At 47.4% G+C, this 23,258-nt stretch overlaps 1 protein-coding gene across 4 annotated transcripts in view; it reads left to right on the forward strand.

Moving 5' to 3' along the window:
• Positions 1–18,241, forward strand: part of mctp2a (multiple C2 domains, transmembrane 2a) — a 45,472-nt gene extending 27,231 nt beyond the window's left edge. For all 4 annotated transcript variants that reach the window (XM_031564415.2, XM_031564418.2, XM_031564419.2 and 1 more), the window contains 6 exons: positions 4,379–4,498; positions 5,914–5,955; positions 11,775–11,884; positions 12,024–12,133; positions 13,113–13,210; positions 17,934–18,241. In XM_031564415.2, coding sequence (XP_031420275.1) covers positions 4,379–4,498; positions 5,914–5,955; positions 11,775–11,884; positions 12,024–12,133; positions 13,113–13,210; positions 17,934–17,990 — 537 coding nt within the window. In that variant the 3' untranslated portion in view covers positions 17,991–18,241. The remainder of the gene's footprint in view (positions 1–4,378; positions 4,499–5,913; positions 5,956–11,774; positions 11,885–12,023; positions 12,134–13,112; positions 13,211–17,933) is intronic.
• Positions 18,242–23,258: the final 5,017 nt, after the last annotated feature.

Consider the following 23,258-nt stretch of genomic DNA (forward strand, 5'->3'; position numbering starts at 1 on the left):
ATCTACTCTCTGCTCTGGTGATGCTGAATATCATAATGGCCAGGGTGCGCGCTGGGGGATGGATGGAGGGAGGAAGGGAGGGAGGACAGAGTGGATGTGAGGCTGTTTAGTCCCGCTGTGCCACACGTTTACTTTCACCCGTGGACGCGGCACAATCGTTTCTGAGCCCTCTCGAGTTCTGTTTAGTCTGTCAGCAAGCAGTCTCTCTCATTTTCCTCTTTCTCTCTCTCTCTCTCTCTCTCTCTCTCTCTCATTTTCCTCTTTCTCTCTCTCTCTCACACTCCACCCCCTTCCCAGTTTAATCAATTTGCAGGATAGTATAAACTCCTAGTGAGTGCATCTTTGTCCTTTTGTTCCCATCATGGCACCCTCCTCTTCTCCCTGGTGGTGGTGGGGGGGGACGTGGGCGGTTTGTGCATGCTGCCATGCTAGCTCTTGGCTCCAAGAGTTATTTTATTCGCACTTTTAATCGCTGAGTGCTTTATTATTAGGTCCCTTATTGCGCAGGCCAGGGGGACGACGTGTCTGGATAGGGGGAGGCGAATGGCGGCGTGGTGAAATGCATTTAGCGCGGATCATATTAACGACACCATAAAACAAACCTGTCAGGGCTGTTCTTAACCCCAGCCTGGCAGAGTGCGGCCCTGCCCGGGGTCGGATGCCTTCTGCCAGCTTGTTACAGGTGGCTGAGGAGGGGGGGGGCATCTCCATCACCTCCTCTCAGGCGCGCTAATAGTTTTCTTAATTCATCCCGCACCCCTTCTGCCACACTCCATGCATAATCATGTAGGCATTTTTCAACTAAATGGGGCTTTTTCTTGAAAGGAGGTGGCTTCATCAGCCATCCCTCTCGTCCCCCTGCATGTGGGAACCTGTTCAATTAGGAAGTCGTTCATTATCCCATCCCCTTCCCCATTGCCATCCCTTGTTGTTTCTGGACAAAAACTCGAGGAGGCCATCCATTATGACTTCACTGCTTCGCTTTTTTTTTTTTTTTGCTGTTTGTTACTTTAATTTGCGTCCGTGGCTGTGAGTGATTGTTTTAGCGCCCCGGGTAAAGCGCTCAGGGTGGTGGTGGTTGAGGGACTCGAGGGTTCTCTTTGTCGCATTTAATTTGATGAGTAATAAAACATCGCAGTGCCACCCCACACCCCCCTCCTGTCCCGAAAAAAAGGGAGCCGGAAGTTTGAGGCCAATTAAAAAAGGTGGATTATTTTCAATATAAATTCTACTCTTAAGCCTGACAGGTTGCACTTTGTCCACCCCTTTCTTTAATCATTCGCGCTCTCCGCTAATAAAACATAAACCACTTAGCGGGGAATTAGTTACGTCTCCGTTTCACAGGAACGGCAGGAATATGTGAGGAGACAGGGTGGGTGGGTGGGGGGGTGGGGGGGGTGGAGGAGGAGCGGCTCCACCAGCGCTCATTAGCGAGGCCTACCTGACGTGTTCTCCGCAGCTGTCTGTGAGCCTGAGCGGGGAGGAAGCGCAATGCCTCTCCCAGATGTTCGCTGTTACATTTTTATTAGTGAATACGAAGAAAAAAAAGAAAACAGAAAGAAAAGCAGCCATGTAACTACCCCCCACCCCACACACACAAACACACACACACACACATATACAGTCGCTGGCGACTGACACATCACTTGGGAGGAATGCAGGAGATTTCTTTTGACAGGTTTGGTTTATATCCTCATTTAGACGGCAGGTTTAGACACAGCGCATTATATTTCCGCGAGCTTTTATCTTGTCCACCATGCCGGCGTGCCTGTGCTGAGAGGGAATTTGCATTAGTGGGCGATTATGAATACCTGTGACAGATCCTCTCTCCACCGGCTCCCCGGGTGGAAATGAATTGGCTCCCTCTGTTGACTCGAGCGGGAAGACGGAGACCAGGCAATTAGACTTTAGTGGTTAATGTAGCAGCTTTCGCAGGGAGGGCATAGCTGGTTCAACATTCCTGCTGGGCTGATGTCAGTTTCCAAGCACACAGATTTTCTCTCTCTATCTCTCTCTCTCTCTCTCTCTCTGTCTCACTCTCTCTCTCTCTTCTCACTTCTGCCTTGTGCTTTCTTTCAGTAGAAGGTGCTGGCTATGGCTAGATGCTAGATGTCTGCTAGCCTTACCGAATTCCTCAGGGGTGAAAAATATCACCCCCCAGGGTCTGTTCATTGAAATGGATGTGACAACACATGACCCAGGTTACTGGGAACCAGAGGGGATCCCTCATATTAGCATCCTTCACCTGGACTCGGTGTCGGGAGTTGGTCTGTAGTGTGTGTGTGTGTGTGTGTGTGTGTGTGTGTGTGTGTGTGTGTGTGTGTGTGTGTGTGTGTGTGTGTGTGTGTGTGTGTGAGTAAATCTGAATTATTTACACACTTACACTGTACATATGTAAATACTTAGTTGTGCCTGCTATACACATGCACAATAAACACTTACACAGACACACACATACACACAGTCATACACACACACACACACACACACACACACACACACACACACACACACACACACACACACACACACACACACACAGGCATACACACACACACACACACTGGGTTTGAGGCCCAAGGTCATGTAGAGCGAGTGATGATGCTTGTTTGCATTAAACACGCCTCCTATTTGCCTGACGGCTGAGTGGAAAGTATACCGCTGCCCCATTGAGTGTGTCGCTAGGTAGAGGCACCCTGGAGCACATACACACACTCAAACTCTCACACACACACACACACACACACACACACACACACACACACACACACACACACACACACGCGCGCGCGCGCACACACTGGACGTGGGGCTGAGGTGACATGAACAGGCTGCTCTCTGCTGATCCACAAGCACAGGCCTCCAGGCTCCTTCAGTGCCCAGCGCAACCCAGCACTGAGTCAGACATATGCTTCCTAACAAGGCCCCTCTCACACCAGCAAGGGAAAAAAAACACCATCGGACTGTTCAGGTGTGTAACTGAGCATGGGTCATTTTGCGATGCGTCGCAGCACTCAGATGAATTTTAACGTGAAAGCCGGTGGATTATGCACGTTCGGTGTTTAGCGGAAATGTTGAACGGTTAAGTGCACTAGGTCCACCTTGGTGCACGCGGAGAATGTTAATGTAAAACTAATGGAGATACACGGCATCCCATACTGTACCGTCGTGATTGCTCTCCCGCATAATTGATTCTCAGAATGAAAATGAGATTCATGAAGCTTCTAAAACATCTCTCTCTCCCGTTTTTTTCCCTGTTGCCTCCATCTGACGTCTTGTTTTGCAGTCACCTTGCCGGCATGATTCTCCTTTCATATCGTCTGATAATTTCAGTTGGAGGCAGCCTCATTAGGTTGTCACTAAATGGGTTTAAACGCGGGCCGTCCAATTAGTGCGCCGCTGTGAGCTGCAGTGGGTGTTATGACGCGCTAAGCGCCATTCCTTTTACTGAATTATGAAGAATTATTCGTTCCACATAATCCATCTTTTCTTGCTGCCAGGGGTCTTGGCTTTTTTCCCCTTAGTGCAGTCAGCCTGAAGGAGGTACATTTCTCCAAATGTTTTCCTCCATTGCTAAGTCAGGCAGGCATAGAAGACAGCATAGGTTGCTGAATCTGAGATCACATCAATGCCATTTGTCAGTCAGTGTAAATTCAATCTGTGTTATAGTGTCCCTATAAATGATAGCGTGCTATCTATATATCCCTTACACGTGTGTGCACACAAGCGCATGTGTACACACATACACACATAAATTAACAATGTATAGGTTAATGTATAGGTTGTCTCCTTGTGTGAGTTAGTGTAGTGGGTTCGATCTGGGTATGTTATTTTATGTTCTTATATATTCACACGGGTATTAACCTGTGTGTGTGTGTGTGTGTGTGTGTGTGTGTGTGTGTGTCTGTGTTTGTGTGGGTGTGTGTGGGTGGGTGCATACTGTCATGTCATGTGAGCCTGTGAACTGTATGTGCGATGTGCGAGTGGACATATGTTGCTGTGATTGCATATGTTTGAAACCGTGTGTGTGTGCGTGTGTATGCGCATGTGTGTGTGTGTGTGTGTATGCGCATGTGTGTGATGTCTGGACGTCATTCCCGTGAGACGTAAAGTTTCACGCTGCGCTCAGGGCTGTGCTTGCGAGGCCAATTCTGGTGTGTGTGTGTGTGTGTGTGTGTGTGTGTGTGTGTGTGTGTGTGTGTGTGTGTGTGTGTGTGTGTGTGTGTGTGTGTGTGTGTGTGTGTCTGTGTGTGTCTGTGTGTGTGTGTGTGTGTGTGTGTGTGTGTGTCTGTGTGTGTGTGTGTGTGAGACGTACCTGGTATCGTGTGGTGTTGTGACATTTGTGCTGTGTTGTGTTTGGTCGTCCTTCTCTCTGCAGATCTTTGTGCTGACGGTGTGGCAGTGGGAGCTCTTCATGCTGCCCCTCTTCCTGCTCCTGCTCATCGCCTGGAACTACTTCCAGAACACCCCGGGGGCGGTCAGCCACAGTCAGGACCTGGTGAGTGAGTCGCCAGCCGCACACAGCCCAGCCCCCCCCCCCCTCCCTCGCCCACTCAATGCAATCTGCCGGGTGATGTCATTGAAATGAGCCCCCCACAAAACAATTTAAAGCCTCATCCTACTACACACACACACACACACACACATACACACACATACACACACGCACACACTTTTACACACACATACACACACACGCAGGCACATACATACGTACACACATACATACGTACACGTACACGTAAGTACACGTACGTACACGTACATACACGTATGCATACACATGCACAAATACTTTCTCTCTCTCTCTCTTTCTCACACACAGACACACACACACACACCGATACACACACCCAATACCACATACACCATATAAAACACACATCGCGTGGTGCAGTTGCAGTCTCACCACAAAAATAAATACATTTCTTTCATGATTACCGGCATGCTTATTTTCTGTAACAGAGAAAAGCAAACAATCCCACGCTGGCTGTGCTGATGGACGTTTCAGATGGTGTTCATGTCTGTGTCCCATCAGCAGTGCACTCACAGGGTTGAAGGACACGAGGTCCTCGCCACCTCTTTTAGGGAAGGTCGTCACTCTTCACACTCGGGCTATGACCTCCTCTCCATGCGCGTGGAGTGTCAGCTCTGATCTGGGGGCTGTGGCCTGCCTGCCCTTCCTCCCTCGTAGCGACAGTAGCCCAGTCCCCTGGCTGCGTCACTTGCTCTGGGGCAGGCATGCTGCCCCCCCTACCCCCTACCCACCCACTCAGCCCCCCAAGTGCCACCCCAGCTTGGGTTCACTGCTGTCACCTTCCCCTGACCCGACAGCTAGCAGGGACTGTGACCCGTTCTCTGGCAAAGTCACAGTGCTATGCCCCGTCAGGGTCAGGGATGGCTTGATGTAAACTGGTGTAGGCACCAGTGCCCAAATTAAATGTTTTCTCTACTCTGTGTGTTTTTGTGTTTGTTTGTTTGTTTGTTTGTTTGTGTGGTGTGTGTGTGTGCACACGCATGAATGTGGGTATGTATGTGTTGTTTTGTGTTTGCAAGTGCTTGTGAGGAAAAAAGTGTGTGTGTGTGTGTGTGTATTTGTGTGTGTGTGTGTGTGTGTGTGTGTGTGTGTGTGTGTTTGTGAGTGTGTTTTATGTTTTGGAGAAATTACATTGTCTGGCTTGTAGCATTGCTCTTGTGAAGGAGGCCCTCCGCTCACCTCTCCCTTTGTGCGAGGTCACCCCCACGATGCAGTTGCCATGGCAACAGGCCTCTCCCAGTGGGGGTGTATGTGCAGGAGGAGATTTTCATTACAAGGTGTTTGTTAAAAAATGCTCCGGTGCACACACACGTCCTCACCTCTCTCACCACCGCGCTCGCCAACTCGCCTTTCTGTTTTTTCTCTCCTCTCCCTAGGAAAACATGTCCGTGGCTGAAGACGACGAGGAGGACGAAAAGGTACCTTTTCTTTCTTCCTCTCTGTCCCTCTATCTAGCTCTACCACTCTGTCTCTCTCTCTATCTGTCTCTCTCTCTCCATCCACACGTTTTTCTTAAACTGTCACTGTTCAAAGTTCAGGCTTCTGACTGTTAGAGGCCCACACAAGGCCCTGTGTTTCGATCTCAAGTTCATCGAAAGTGCACTTTTATTTCAACTCCTACGAGCAGAGAAGAAAGCGAGGACGGCAGCTAGGACCACTTGAATGTGCTAACCGTCTCTCTTCAGTATTTTTGTTTCATTCCCTGGGGTTTTCTCATGCATCACTCATTGGAACCGCTCAGTTGCTTTTTGTTGTGGCGCTTTGAAACTCAAAACTAAGAAGGAAACGGAATCATTAATGGAATGCTAGGCTCCGCTGGGAATATCAAGAGATTGAAGCTTTCAAACTAGACACATCAGAAACAGAGTGGGTAGGCTTTAGGTGAACAGAAGTAAAAATAGGCACACTATGGTGTATTATGAAAATACACCGCATACAGTGTGGCAGGACCTGTGACTTATTTTCCCATTTAGATTGACCGTTTGCATCTTGTAACTGATGAGCTGTTCTATAAACTTGAATAACAGCTTTATTGCAACGGTACTGTTAATTACGGTCTGAAATGGGTGTTGTTTGTTTTGTCCTTGTGTGGAAGGCCGTGGTTTAATTTCATACTGCTGTCTGGTTCGGGATGCAAAGAGTTAATGGTGTGTTGGGGTTGTGTGTCTGTGTTATTGCTTTCTGACTGAGGAGTACGGAAGTGTGGAACTGCCTCAAAGCCTTGCAGCTATGACCCCTGTGCCATGTGGATAAGCCTGGGATTCATATCCATAATGTGCTCAATATATTCTGTTGTGATGACCGGGGGCTAGCTTCATCTTTGAGGAGGAAAACTAGCCTCCCCAATCCCCCCACCCTGCCCAACACACACACACACATACACACACACACACACACACACACACACACACACACACAACCCCCCACCCAGTTAAAAAACACATCCTCTCTATAGATCTAGACTGAAAGAAGCAGGTTAATTCAGGGAGATAAGTCACATGATTTGTGCATGGTGCACATTAGTGTATGTGCTCAGCAGTGAAGCAATTGTAACACGTCTTGAAGTAGCAAAGACAGAAGAAACACACACACACACACACACACACACACACACACACACACACACACACACACACACTTCACGGCCAATGAGAGTGCTATGATATGGCAATTAAGTGTTCTATATGCCGTGGATGAACATTGGAAAGGAGAGTGCACTGGCTCACTAGACTTTGAACCATTATTTGCCTAATTTGAAATGTAAAAAACAATTATCATCTGAATTTGTTTAATTGTTGTAGACTGCTCCATTTAGTCCCTGGAAGTGACTGTTTCCTTCGTATTAAAAAAAATGAGACAGTGATATAATCAGATGGGGAAGATTCAAATCATAATAAAAAAAACCTTCACAGATTTCTGCTTTAAGAAAATCATCTCATTTCTGATGTATTATAGGTTACAGAGCCCTTTTCACTTTATGGAAAAAAAATGAAATATCTCCTTTCATTTACTTAATTAGCCAGCTGTCCATGTTTGTTTTAAGTTGTCAGCGCCAATTTAAGTCTGCCTATTTCAAAGTCTTGTTATGGTTTTTGCTGCGGCTCAAAAAAAAAATGATATCATCCCGGCAGATCGAGCCGTGCAGCTTTGCACCTCGTATCAAAGTCATCTGTGCAAATGTGCTACGAGGTTAAAGAGTGATCAGTGTTAAAACTGATGACTTCAAAGGCATGCCCCCTTCTCCCTCGCTCCTTTTGCTTAGCATGTGTGCAAAGGCTATCCCCTCCGAGGAGGTTACCATTACCCTGCCATATCTCGTTCTGTGTGTCTGTGTGTGTGTTTGTATGTGTGTGTGTGTGTGTGTGTGTGTGTGTGTGTGTGTGTGTGTGTGTGTGTGTGTATTTCCCCCCCCCCGGAGGAAGGAAATATGTAAACCTCCGCCTGAGCGGCAGGATTGTAAAGGCATGACGCTAAAGGAAGGCGATAGGAGCGGCTCTGTTTCTGCAGAAATAATACAGAACAGATCTGCTAGCCGAACATAAATCTGTCCTCGGGGGGTGGGAAGAGAGGGGCCGCTTACAAATTACGTGCGGCCAATGTGACTTCCCTTTGGCCTTAGGTATCAATCGCATCGTGCAGATAGACAGTGTTTAATCACAGCAGAAAACAACAGCGGAATGGAAAACAACCCCAGCCAACTCCCCCACACCCATCCCCTCCACCCAACACAAGCCCCCCCCCCCCCCCCCCCCCATATGTAATGTCTGTGAGTTTGCCGTGGCCTCTGGGCAGTGTGGGGGCTCCTCTCGTGCTTTGGTCAGCACTGGTCGAGGCTGCGGGCAGACATACGCAGAGCTCGCTCCCCCCCCCCACCCCAGAGACCTCCATACAAACCCCTCATGCACCCCCATCCACCCCCTCCACAACCCAGCTACCACCAACCACTCAAACACTCACCATGCACTATCACCTTCAGCTTTCTGCAAGGGCAGAGTGCTGATGTCATAAAGGGGGGCCTGTGTGTTCCGAGGCGTGCGGGCCTTTGTGACACGCGCAAGGCAGCCCAGCGAGGCTCATGCCTTGCCTCGCATCTCCTCTCCTCTCGTCGCCCTCCAATCGCGTTTGTTTATGTATGTTCTGTGTTTACAGTCCCATTTCGCCCGAGCGAGGGATCGTATGCCAGCAACACAAGTGTTTTTCATTTGGATGCACGCTTTGCTCGCCTTTGTGGAATAAGTGAGTTGAAAAATGCATTTGCTCATTGCCTTTGAATGAATATTCAAATTTGAAGCCATTTACTCAAATTAAAGGAATGTTAAATGAGCTTTTTTACCTGCCTTTTTTTTTTATTGTGCCCAGCACTCCCATGGAACCGTGTTTTTTCCTATTTACCTTTGTACGGCAGATCAAATCTGTTCCTTATTAAGTCCGCCTTAAAAGCGAGCATTTACAATTATATCCTGAAATGAGAATATGATCTGACAGAGGTTTTCTAATCAGCAGACATTTATGACTCATGTAGTCTGTAGTCCCCCCAGTAAATCCATCCGGCTCCTCCTCTGAGAGCAAAGCTTTTTAGATTTTTGTTTTTCTCTGAGCGCTGAGCAGTTTTCAAGGAGCACTAGAAAGGAACGGCATGAAGATAAAAAAAAAGAGATAGAGAGAGAGAGAGAGAGCATCAAATGTGTAGTGGAAGATTTGCAGTGCAAGACACTAAAAAAAAAAAAAACTAAAAGAAAAAAGAAAACGATGGAGGACTTCAAGGGTGTTTAGGGAGATGAATTGCAGTAATCCAGAGAGCCTGTTGATGTACGCTCCATGCTTGCCTTTCGTTTGTACTCCTTTTGGTCTTTGCTAACATGAAAGCCGCATGTGCGCACTTGTGTGTGTGTGTGTGTTTTTTAAATAATTTTTTGGTCATTTAAAAAAAAAGTCTCATTGAAGTAATCTCTGACACAATTTACCTTGCCGCATGTGTGTATCTAGTCCTAGCTGACTATGGTGTCCTATCTCTCATTAGGTTTAATCCCACTGTTTGCATGAGAACTTAATGAGGTATTGATAAAGATGAGTAAAGATGTGAAAGAGAGGTACGTTCTTAGCAGGGCCGTCGTATGGAGCCTCTTGTCCTACATGTCTGGTTTTTGTATTCAGTGTGGAGTGTAGATATAGCTGCTAGCTGGTGTGTGGCACAAGACGCTCTCCTGACACTGACTGTAAACACTCGAGAGGACAAGAGCTTGAAATGAAGTTCAGAACATATCTGGAAACACCCAGCTTTTCACAAGGATTCTTTCTCTCAAATGTTAAAAGGAAACATTGGGGAAAAGTACTTTCTATACTGTGCTGTATTTCAGTTTTTTTTATTATTGTAGAACATGCAGCATGTTTGGAGTAGTTCTTCTTTCCTAAAAAAAAAAAAGCTTGTCAGATGTCAGATTTCGTAGACAACTGACAGAAGACATTCACACTTGACAAAGACATTTGAAACATACTGTGGTTGGATTATGATTTTATTTTGAGATCTCTCACAGTTGTGAATTGTTTCTTTGGCTGTGACCCTTCATGTTGCTTGAGTGGTGGCCAGATTGCCGTGTGTGTGTCATGATGATGTGTGTGTGTGTGGGAACAGCTTTCTTCCTGTGTGTGTGTGTGTCTAGAGGAGGGGGGTGGAGGGGTGGGCATCAGCAGGGAGTCTGCTCGCTGTGTTTTTCCCAGGGGCCTCTGCAGCAGTGTTGTGATGAAGGCGCTCTGTCTGGAGATCTGGAGATGCTTTTAAACACAAACATCCTCAGAGGACAAAAAAGCCTCCGCGCACCTCCTCAAGCAAGCAAGCCTCCTCTGAAAGAACCAGTCACATCTCTCTCTCTCTCTCTGTTTCTCTCGCTCTCTCCTATTCCTCATCTCTCTCTCTGTCCACGTCTCTCTCTCTCTCTGTCTCTCACTTTTTCTCTCTCTCGCCCTCCGTCTCTCTATTCCTTCCTGCTCTCATCTGTCATTATTCCTGTCATTATTTCCTCTTTTTGATGTGGCATGTGGGGCTAACATTACTCCAGTTATCTTCTGTTTGCTTCGTGTCATGCCTCTGGAAGAGCCACTCTCCTCTGTCTCGCCCGTCTCTGCCGCCGCTCCCCGCAGCCTGGAGAACTCACTAATGTGATCACATTGCTCTCAAATTGCTATGATGGTTCTTCTTCTTGTTCTTCTTCTTGTTGTTGTTCTTCTTCTTCTCCAACACCATCTTCTGTATGTTTTTTGTTTCCTGCCTCAAAGTGCCCAGTCCATTTGGCCCATGTCCGTAAGCCACTCTGAGACACAAAGGCATGTGATGTCTTTATTCAAAAGGACAGTAGTGGTGTTTCCCAGCAAGGCCATTAGAAAAAATAGCATTGTGCTGCCTAGGCCCCATCATCATAGCGCCTGTGGTTTACAGTTGTTGGTATTAGAGATGAGTGCTGAGAGTGCTGCCTGTCACCAGATCAGAAGTGGAGAGAAAAATAGCGATTGAGGGTGTGTGTGTGTGTGTGTGTGTGTGCGTGTGTATGTCTTTGTTTGTGTGCATTTCAGTGTGTGTGCACACATGTCCATGTGACTGTGTGTACATATATTTGCTTGTGTGAATGTCTGTATGTGTGTGTGTGTATGTGTGTGTGTGTGTGTGTCCTTGGCCCCCTCCTTAGCTCTGTGGCAGTGAGAGGTGCGAGAGCTTACTACCCGCCCCGAGACCAGAGGGTGGCAAGTCAATCCAGGGGTGGGGAGCGAGGCGCTATGCTAGCACCCCGAGAACAAGACCCAACTCGCCCCATTCGCACCCTTCTACATCTCAAGTTCCCCCTTCCTCTCTACTCACACACTCACTCACTCGCTCACTCCCTCATTCCTGACAGCTTCTGATTGTCAATGGCTATTTTAGATCTTTTTCCTTCCCCCCCCCCCCCCCCCCCCCCCACTTAATCTTTGATTGTGGGCGCACTTCCATTGTTTGTGGCCGACAAAAGGGGAAATCACACAGCTCGTCTCCTCGTGACGGTGCTCTCTCGCCGAGAAGTCGCCGCGCTTTCAAAAGGCAGCGTGAAGAGACGCAAAAGCTGGGCTCATTATAGGCCATTGGGTAGATGAATTACTCGTGATGACACTTGAGAAATAAAGCACTTTCACTGTCTGATCTGTCTGCGGCAGCTGACCCAGCTCATCACTCCCTGTTTATTTCTCTTTTCTCTCTCTCTCCCTCTTTCAGGAATCAGAGAAGAAAGGACTGATGGAGAAAATCCATATGGTTCAAGAGACGGTCCTCATCGTGCAGAACACCTTGGATGAGGTTGCATCTGTCGCAGAAAGGATTAAGAAGTGGGTTTCATTTACTGTCACTTACCGTCTATTTCATAATACCCACTCGTAAAATCTAAAGCTATTGTTATCATTCCGAGGACTTTGAAGTAAATTATCAAATATGTTTTTTTTTTTAATGGCATCCTGTTGTTTGCAGCACTTTCAACTGGTCAGTGCCTTTCCTGTCGTTCCTGGCCTGCATAGTGTTCTTTGGGGTGACGGCTGCATTGTACTTTATCCCGCTTCGCTACATCGTGATGATATGGGGTAAGGACGCACACACACACACACACTCAGACACCTCTTTTCAGCAATTCATGTTCTTTGAAAAATTGCTGCGATTTCATGTAATTCTTCTTTTTACGTGATTTACTCTTCTGTGTTGTTCAACAATGGGAAGGGTTTTAATCCAGAGGCAACATACACAGTCTGGAGCTATAGAGCCCACTCTTTAGTGTATACACAGGTCAAAGGTCACCGATGTTCAGCAGAAGCATCTTCCCCTCTGGCCTTGGGTCCGGCAGTGCATCTCAAGAGCACTGAACACAATCAATATCCAAACACTATCAAACGGCTCCAGCGCTCACGCTCTCCTTCATGCTTCCAGGGCAAGCCTTTCATGTTGCTGAGAGTCATTCTTGGCCTTTGGTGGTTTTTCTACAGAAAAAACGAACCAGGGGGCCCTCGCAATGTTTTGTCTCCATGGCAAATGTTTGGATTAACTTCTTACAAGTGAAATAATGAGTTGAAATTATACATGGAAAGTTTGTTTGTTTGTTTGTTTGTGTGTGTGTGTGTGTGTGTGTGTGTGTGTGTGTGTGTGTGTGTGTGTGTGAGAGAGAGAGAGAAAGAGAGTTTTCAACTATCTGTAGAGAAGTATTATGAAAGTGGTTTTCATTGTTTTTCTGATAGTGTGTATCTGTGTCCAAATAAGACTGAAATGTGGCAGCATGCTCTGCTTGTTTTCCCCCATCTAAAGGTTGAGCAGCTCTCATTATATGAACGCAAGGCACACATCCCAAATCCTGTCGCTGAAACACTCCAATTTAGGCATCCACTGTAGAACCAATTTAGTTCTTTTTGGAGGCTGAAATGTAGTAACACCCCCAGTGTGCCTTCTCATAGACATTGGGGAGTAGTCCTCGTGATGGGATGGGGATCGCTTTTGTTTTGTCTGTCTTGTCTTGTCTCAAATCATGGTTTGGAAGACATCTTTATTTATTAATGTGCTTCTGTTTTTCTGTAGGTGTTAACAAATTCACCAAGAAACTGCGCGACCCGTATGCCATTGACAATAATGAAATGCTGGATTTCCTCAAGAGGGTGCCTTCTGATGTTCAAAAGGTAAGAGTCCAATTTTACACACAGATAGAGATAGAGAGAGTGGGAGAACGAGAAGGGAGAGTGGGAGAACGAGAAGGGAGAGTGAGAGAGAGAGAGATTGAGAGAGAGAGAGAGAGAGAGAGAGAGAGAGAGAGAAAAGAGAGACAGCAAGGGAATTCCCCAAAGATATCTGCATTATTTGCTTTAGCAGAATTCCCATGTGCTGGGGGAATACTTCCTGTGCCTGTGTTTGATTATTAATGGGCTAGTGCCTTTAAGGAGCTGTCTCCGGCCCAATTAGTCCTCTGCGTGTTTTCCCGGGATCACCTCGGTGCAGTGGAGGGCTCCGCTCTGATCTGTCCTCGGCCATATCGCTCCCGCCTTGTCGCTGATTATCAGTTTTGTCGGCCTGAGATAAAAGCAGGGGTAGTGTTGGGTGTCTAGTCCCAGGGATCGGCCAGGGGGGTGTGTATGTGTGTGTGTGAGTGTGTTGGTGTATGTGTGTGTGTGTGTGTGTGCTGTCTGACAGTCTCCCCCCTGCGCCATGTGCACATCAGATTTGAAGGAGTGGATTGATGAAGTGGTGCATCATCGCCGCCCTGCTGGGTGCCATATGCGAGCGCGCCTCCGCCGTGGCTGGTGTGTCACTGGCGGTTACATCAGAGGGGCCGGGGGCCGCGTGCCAGGCTGCCGGGGAGAGGTGGCTGTTGGTGTTGCCTAACTGGGCTCTACAGCCTGAGCGGGGGCAGCATGGAAACACACACACACACACACACACACACACACACATACAAACAGATTAATATACTCATATACACACATACACACACATATGAGCAGACACACACGCAGACACACAGACTCACACAAACGCAGATATACCCAAACACACCATATGTATAAACACATGGCATACCCTCATACTCAAAGGCAGTTATTACAGCACAGATGCACATAAGCACATATTCACACACAACATTTGCATTCGCACATACACGCACACACAAACACATGCACACACACATACTCATTTGGGGTGCAATGGTAAATGGTATTATGTCGAACCATTCAACATAAAACAAAGAAACTATAGGGGCCCTCGCAGAGTGCAGACCTCTGCCAAGGCCAAATGCTGCATCTTGCAATGTTAGCAAAAGTGAAACTAAATTCATAGAGCCCCCCTGTGAGTCGGGTCTACTCCAAAATGTAATGGGTTAATCCTTGGCCCATGCTAGACCTTTCCACCAAGTTTCATGGAAATTGAGCCAGCAGCTTTTGTGTAATCCTGCTTACAGACAAACAAACCAACAAACAAACTGCACCAAAAACTCCTTGGTGGAGGTAATAACGAAAGCAGTGGGAGTATTTATTGCCAAAGATTTGCAGCCCTGTTCGGTGGTTACTGACGTGGGATTATGTCACCTGATGGCAAAAAAAATGAACTGCGTTACTATGTCCCCTAATGAATTGACACACACACCCTATCTAGCTCTCGCCACTGATGGTTGAACCTCCAGAGCAAGTGAAAGCTACCTCACTGTAGTAGAGACAGAAGCCAGGCCTAGTCAGTCATGCTGCCATGTTCCATGAATAAAACGTTTTATTTGTCTATAGCAGTGGCGGCTCCTGAAAAAAATCTCAGGGGGGGCAATTCTTTTTATCATGATTAAGGCGACCCATTCAGTAGGTACATTAAGCAAGACAATTGTATCAATTTGTTGTTAGCTGATTAACTCAGTATTGGCTTACAAAAGCAAAATAAGTCATCACATAGAAAATAACTCAGTGTTAGTGCAAGAAGCGAACATTCACACGTGAAACCTATGAAAAGTGACAGTGGTATATAGACATACAGACTGCGTTAGCCACTTCACAGCCTTCTAGCCACGATTTTCTTTCGTTCCAATTGTTGGATGTAGGATCCCCCCCCCCTTTGTAGAAACCTGTTGAATGGATACATTTGGTCTAGGAAGTCCTAATTGTTTTGTTGTCAATTTATCTTCATTAGTACGCGGACTAAAAAGGAGTTTCTTTCAGAGAGCGAATCGAGTTGTTGCACTGAACGTTAGCCATCTTGACAGAATATGCCTTGACCGAAGCCGTATGACGGTCTTATACGCTTATACGTCCTATTACGTATGACGAAAGCATGGAGGGGCGAGCCCTCCCGGAAGCCATAGAGAATGCATTGAGAGCCCTGTTTTGTGAAAAAAAATGGATTTAACTGGGCCAAAAAACGCCCTAAAAAGGGGCGGGCTCATTTGAAGCACGACTTTTGCCTGACTGTTGCCTGACTGTTGGCTGATTGGCTGATCAGAGGCAGATCAGACAGTCTAGTGGTAGAATTCGACAGAAAAAAAAAAATATCCTTTTCCCGTAGGCAGTGCGTCGCCCCAATCACCCTTATGGACAAGCCGCCCCTGGTCTATAGGGAAAATAAATAGTTCATTGTTTAAAGGGTGATTTACATTTTAAAAGGATACCGAAACCGTACTGTTACCATGGCCCAAAAGCTGTGATACATAAAAACCATGGGCCCACTGTACCATTGCATCCCTAATACACTCGCACACATACACACACAAACACGCACACACACACACACACGCGCGCAAAAGCCCATGCATTCCCGCTCAACTGTCTAGCCTCAGCTGGCACCTAACCCTAACCCTAACCCTCTGCTGAGGAGATCTCCCTGCTCCCCTCCCTGTGCTCTCCTGTTTGGCCTTATTTCCCTCGCTCTGCTCCTCAGACTACATGGAGCTGAGGGGTGCAGGAGGTTGTCACCGGAGGCCGTGACGAGGGAGTATTCTGGCATTGATGCACAGGCTGGCAGGGGAAAGCGGTAAATATTTCTTCCGTCGCCGACCTTGCCAGCCTTCTCCTACTCTGTGCTGGGGAGTGGAAGGCAATGCGTCAAACGACTTTCACATTCCAAACTAGGAAAAAGACAAGAAAAAAAGAGAGAAACAGACAGAGAGAGAAAAAAAAAACGATTGGACTGTTTGTTGCTGTCGTGTTTCCCGAGACTCAAACTAGCTCTCTCTCTCACACACACACACACACACACACACACACACACACAAACAAACAAACAAACAGTCTGAGATTATATATAGCAGGTTCTCCGCACTTTTCTCGCTCTCGTCCTACAGACTGAGAATCATACACACGGACGACAGAACGCCTGATGGGCTTTTGTTTTGTGTGTGGCCCTTCAGCACCTGAGATGGTGCGGGGCCCAAAACGGATGAGTGGCACGTTACTAAAACTGAAGTTGACTCCTGTCTCGCTGGGGAAGAGTGACTTGGCAATTAGCGCCCGAGCCCGTCTTCAAAGGCCCCCCTCAAAAGTGGACTTCTGATGCAGACTCCTGTGTCCTAAAATAAGAAGCATCTGTCAGTTCTGAGGGCAGTTTCATGTTCAGATGCGGCCCGCCGTCTCTTTGTTCCTTTCCCTTCCATCTCCTATTCTGATAATCAGGACTCAGTAATTAGAGCTGAGTTCTCACCTCCATTTCACAGAGCTCTTTCTGTGTGTATGTGTGTGTGTGTGTGTGTGTGTGTGTGTGTGTGTGTGTGTGTGTGTGTGTGTGTGTTAGCGTGTGTGTTTGCATGTTATTGTTTTTGTTTGGAAAAACAACCACACAAAATCAACAAGAGATATTTTCTTCTTGTTTTTTGCCTCACCCCGCCAGCGAGAAGCAATTTGTCCGCTTTTTAAAATGATTTTCCATTTTATACCTCTTTTCTGTCTCCTATCTATTTGTCAGCTTTACTGTATACTGTATACTTTAATGTATACTTATTTCAGTATGGATAACAGTAAAAATACAGCTCTAAACTGGAAGTGTACATCAACTGTAGTCCACATCAGTATTCTAGACCAAACAAATTCTAGATATTTTATTTTTATCTTCTCTCTGAGGGCAAAGAGTAAGTATGAGACTTGCTAAGGTGATCGATTCTGAACACCAATCTGATGATCAGTCTAGCAGTTTTGCATATGTGAGTATATAAGTACTGCAGAATGAACACCACAGTCCTTGATGAGAAGTCTCAGACTGGCACAGTTCAGGTTATTATCAAGGCGATGCAGCCCTTACAGTAAGCTACAAGGGTTCAAAGGTCGCTCTGATGAGTTCTGAGCGAAGCAGAGGAGCAGGAGTTACCCACTGACCTCTGCGTGAGTAGCTGCCAACCCAGGAGCCATGGCTGATTTCACTCCCAAACAAACTTCTGCCTACTGCTGCTATAATTAGGACCAGCGCTGGAACACAGAGTGGAAGGGGGAGAAGAAAAAAGTTCTGTCGTGTTTTCTTTTCTTTCTTTCTTTCTTTCTTTCTTCTCACTTGTTCTCTGAGAGGACGCGGCGGCACACAATGAGCGATTCCATGGCTTTGCAGTCGGCCCCCGAGCTGGCTGGCAGGTCGTCCCTCAGTTAGGCTACTGTCTGCCTCTAATGCTGAGCTTGAGGATGAGGAGGAGGAGGAGAGACGGATGGGGGGGAGGGGGGTGAGGTGGTGGTGGGGTAGCCGGAGCTGGTGAAGAACCCCTTGACTTTTCAAATCCTTTCTCCCTGTGATTAATCCCCTCTGCTCCTGTGTTTAAAAAATGATTCATTACAGGCGCGGCCGGCTGGCTCTCCCCCTGCCTGGGCCGGGCTCCTCAGGGGAGCCATTACGCGCGCTCCGCTGAGCTCGGATTACCTGCCTCTCCTACCAAACTCCTGTTTGTTTTTACAGGTGCAGTACAGCGAGCTCCGCGCGCCCGCTGCCAACCCACAGCGCAAGAAACGCTAGATCCCTGCCTGGAGGACCAGAGGAGGGGATGGAGTGATGCGCCGATGTGGATGGATGGATGGATGGATGGATGGATGGATGGATGAAAGGCGGCCCTTTCATAAAATGTCTCGGTCGCTCTCTGTTTTGGTACTTTGACAACTCGCTTGTGCCCACTGGACACACTGTTACTGCGAGGCCCATGGTCATGTGTGTGTATGAGTGCAAATTGGGTTGCGTGTGTGTATAGGTGTGTGTATGTGTGTGTTTTTTATTTGTATTTGTAAGTGTGTGTTTGCTTGTGCATGTGTGTGTGTGGGTGTGTACAATTGTGTGTGTATGTGTATGTATATTTGCACGTGAGATAGAGTGTGTGTGTGTGTGTGTGTGTCTCTGTGTTCCTGCCACCCCTTTTGATGGGGGCTGTGGTTGGTCTCTAGGGGCAGCACATGGTGCTGTCAATCACAGCTCCAAGCTTTTATGGGGAAAAAAGGAAAAGTAGGGCGCCCCCTGGCCCAGCTTAACAACACGCTTTGGATCACTGGAACTCTTGGCCGCCGAGCACCAGAAAAGCTCCGGTGACCTGCACCACATGGAAATGTCTTTCTGTTGACCATGGACCGAGTACAAAGCATAACTATGTGATTAATTGCAAACCCAGCTGAAATGTGTATGCCATGCTGTTTTCGTATGATACTATCATTATTCGGACAGAGAAATATACTTCCTCTGTATCATAGGATATTTGCTTTGATACATATAGAGCAATCATATATTTTCTTTACTTCAACTTTTTTTTTTGAGAAATCATTGTCTCTTAAATTTGTATGTACTGTAAATATTAAACATTCTTTTGTGATACTGTGTTTTTTTTCTGTCTGTATGATATATGATGATGTTTTAGCCATGCTGCCATGATGTTAAAGAGGTAAGGAGGGAATAACCGAAATGGTGGAGAAACCAGCAGGGGGTCTAACTTCACAAAGTGTATTTGTTCTCAGGGAGGCAGATCTCACTGCAGAGAGAGAGAGAGACAGAGAGAGAGGTAGATAGAGAGAGAGCACATGTGATTGCACAACGTGGCCTTTGGTAGAGGACTCAGGCCACTGCTGTGCCATGGTTGTGGTGCTCACATCAAAGCCTCGGCAGGTCCGGCTCACAGGCTAATGCAGTGCCTCTACTGTTTTCCCACAACAACACAGTCCAGATGAGAGAGCTCATCTCATAGATACAGAGAGAGAGAGAGGGAGAGACAGGAAGAGGGGTAAAAAGGGAAAGAGAGAGTGGGTGAGTAAGAGAGAGAAAAAAAAGAGAGGAGAGAGAGAGAGGGGGCACTCTCTTCATTCCCAGCACTTAGTGGCTCCCATTTTCATTAAAATCACCTCCACTGCCTAATGGCCCTCCTCGAGTCGCATCGAGCCTTAGTGTTTCTCCCCGAGATGGAGCTTGTGCGAGAGTAATGGAGCTTTCCTGCCTCATCAACTTATTTATGCACATTACAGAGAGATTTTACACAGCCCCTTAGCCTCACGATGGGCTTCTCATGTTGTAACGCTCGCAAAAGTGTCACGCATCGAGCTGTTTAAAAAAGCGCAAGGTTTGAGGATTATCTCATATCACCAGATAATTAAAAAATGGTGAAATTGAAATTATCATCCAACAGCATCATATTGTGTGTGTGTGTGTGTGTGTGTGTGTGACACCTCTCTGTGTAACAGTGTTTTTCCTGAGCTAACGGTCCTTTTGGCTTGATTATCTGAAATGGTGTTAATGTTCCCACACTGAGCTGAAGCATCCTGTTTCTCTGGTCTTGTCTGATGCACAGCCTCCAGCCTCGCTTTTCAAACTTTCTCTCCCCAGAGTGAGTGGAGAGTAAACTTCCCGTGGAAAAAAAAGTTTTCTCTTTCGCTTCCTTTCTGTCTGGACTCATAATGGGATGTGTGCACAGATAAAGAAGTTGCGTTGTGTAAAAATAGATGCGCTTCGGCACGGAGTGAGTCTGTTTGGTGTCACGCGCAAACATGAGCCCCAGACCTCAGCACTGGGACTTAGTTCTGACTGATTAGAGAACTGAGCATCCCCCATACACCCCCCCCCCCCCCCCCGACACACACATACACACACACTCACACACCATTGCATACTTGCGTCCACCCCCTCATCGAACTCACACAGACACACACACAGCCCCCAACAATCCCCCCCCCCCCCCAGCCCAGTTGTGCGCTGCTGGAAGAGCATCCACCGGTGCACGGCGAGGAGTTTGATTGGCTCCAGGGGACCCCGGCGCAGCCCCGGGCTATCTCTTCTGACAGCCTGATAGAGACATCAGCGCGCTCTCCCAGGAGCTGCCACCAGGGGTCCGTTTCAATGCGAGGGGGAGTGGAAGTGACCCCTCAGCCTAAGACGAGAGCAACCCCCCCCACACACACACACACACACATACACACACACACCAGAGCCCTCATGCCTCCCAGCCCCCAGTGGAGGCTGGGAAATGGGTGGCGGGGGGGTGATGGGGGTGAAGGTTGGGGGGGCTGAAGAGAGATGGGAGAGGATGGTGGGGGGGATTCCTCCTTCCTTAGCACACGGAAGAACAATAAAAGACCCAATCAGGTTTTTTCTCAAAGAGGTGAAACCAATTAAACAAGCCTCCCAAGAAAAAGCGCGGTCACCAAGTGTGTTATCACCGTCGCATTAGAAGCACCGGAAACTTTGAAGTGCATATGAATTCCAGTTTGTTATTTTTAGCCCAGAACATTCTGTGAAATTCAATAGGATCCGAGCTGTCAGCAGCGTATGGGAAGTGAACTGAAATGTAAAAAGAGACAGAGGATCCGACGCGAAACCCCCTGGGGAGGCAGAGCCTCATGTGCTCGGGGGAACGAGAAACAACAGCAGTGGTGGAAACTGACATGATACAGAAGACTTAAAGTGGCCAGTGTGTTGCTTAGCTAAGAGCGACCCCTTTGATTCTGCCCTTTCCACCCGCACCCCCCACAGTGTTTTATCATTCCGAGTGCCGTGAAGTGGGCCGACCGCATTGCGTTTGGTGCCAGGCGGCAGCTCGGTGAAACACTGTGATGAGGGTTAGCCCCGTCATCACAGAGGTTACTGTCAAGATGGATGACGTCGCTGGCATTAACAGGGTCGCAGAGCGTGTGACTGGCTTATTCACCAGCTGTCAAGTCGGTGGCACTGAACTTTTGTCAGGAGAGCCGCTATGTGTAACGTCATGTCATTTAGGTCCAATGACGGGGAGGACGATGTTACAGTTAAGAGAACCGTAGTGTGGATTGGTGGTCTCCAGGCTCTGTTTATGAGTGCAATCATATTTTGAGATATATTATTTATCAATTTGCGTTCTCCTCCAGAGGGCGAAAACATGAAATCTCTAAAGACGCGCAACAGCCACACAATCTGGTCCCTGAAAGCATTAGAAACTCCCTGGATGTTTTACCAGCTTTGTTAATGAACGTTTCAGGCATGCGGCAGTTAACATTGAGCCTTTTTTTTTTTTTTTCACTGGAGGTTTTTTTTTTCTTGTTGTTGTTGTTTTTGTTGTTGTGTTCTGCATGGCGGTGATGTCTTCATCAGCCTGTCAAAAGCGGAAGTGCCTGCAGCTGTGGCAGAACCCCCCTGAGCCTGTCACACTCCTTGTTTCCATGGTAGTTCCTCAGGCAGCTCCGCGGGCAAGCTTGCGCGCAAGGACCCCTACAACCTGTTTTTTTTCTCTCATTTTTTTGGAGCAGTCACTTTTTTTTCTGTGATATGCGGCCCCCTGTAGCAAGAGCCAGAGAACAGTGTGGGTACAGAGAGTGGCAACACACACACACACAAACACACACACACACATGCGCTCACTTCCTCTCCTCTCGAGGTCCTTTTTCGCAGGTGTGTGTCGTTTCAACGGCACCTTGCTTTGGCACGTGTATGCCTGGGCTCATTACCCTCTTTATCCTGGCACCTCTTTCTCAATAGCTGTAATGGAAGCAGTTTTATTAAGGGTCTGTGCTGCCCTCCTTCAGAACTGACATGCATTCCTGGGGAGGAGGTGGCGGTGTAGCGCCGGTAGCTCTCGCCTGTTAACTTGCATGTGTCACATCACTTTGGTTTTCATTTGTTTTCATCGCACCCAGCCTTAAAAAAAAAAAAAAGTGCTTACACTCTCCGACAATAAAAAAAAAGCCCGGGAGTGTCAGGGCTGACCCCGAAAGCAGCACTTTGACACCAATAAGGGGGAGGCTTTTCCAAAAAATTCGGTTTGTAACGAGATCCAAATGACCCAGCCAGATTGCGCTTGCACCAGTCACTGATTGAGGTTCCTTTCTTTGCAAGTGGCGCTGCCTGCAAAAATGACTTCAGAGGAAGCTTGGCTGTTAGGATGAAGTCGGAAGTCAGATATTTGCAGCAGGCGCTTTAATGTGGCCTGGAAGCAACAGCAAAGTTAGTCGGAAAACTTTCATGTTCACAGCGAAAATAAAGACGCAGCTAAAGCCACAGGCAGCACTAGTGAGCTCGAGGCAGAACAGTCTGGTATACATGAAACACCGTTCCAAAACACCCTCTTCAACCCAACTGTTTTCTACAGTCGTAGTTTACATATTATTTAAACAGCGGCCCGTGCTACTCCTTGACACAGAGACATAATTCTTCCCTATATATCAAGTGTTGAGTGTAGCCTTTAAGAGCTTAAATTAAATCATTGGCCTTTAACAGCATCTCTCCGAGGGGCCTCCCCGCATTAATAAATTCCACTGATTCTACTTTAATATTATTCAGAGTGCATTAAAATGAAGGGAACAGCTGGGCCGGTGGCCAGTCTCAGGAGCATTGCTTGGACCGCTGAAATCGTGCTAAAATGCAAAGCATGTCTGAGCGTGTCTATGAGCCGGGAGTTGAAAGGGGGTGGCGGGTGGGGGGGTATCGGGGGAGGGTAGGGGGTGGGCAGGAGGTCTCTGTGTTACAGGTGCAGGGCTGACAGGCGGAGGGCGCCAGATCAAGGGGGTGGTGGCGCGGCCATCACAGATGAGAGGAAGGCCAGGCAGAGCTCCTGACCGCCACGGAGCAATGTCACCTCTGGTCAGCTGAGAGAGGGGGAGAAAGAGAGAGAATAGTTTTTTTTTTCTTCATTATTTTGTTCTTTGAGAGAAAGGGTTTCTTTAATTATGTTTTGTACTTGTAAGAGATTGTCCGATGTGAAAGGAGAGTCGTTTGAGGTGTCAGCTGTTGAACAACAGAAAGACAGAAAGAAAGAAAGAAAGAAAGAAAGAAAGAAGAGAATATAAG

This window comes from Clupea harengus, chromosome 3 (assembly GCF_900700415.2).
Source record: "Clupea harengus chromosome 3, Ch_v2.0.2, whole genome shotgun sequence".
NCBI lineage: Eukaryota > Metazoa > Chordata > Actinopteri > Clupeiformes > Clupeidae > Clupea > Clupea harengus.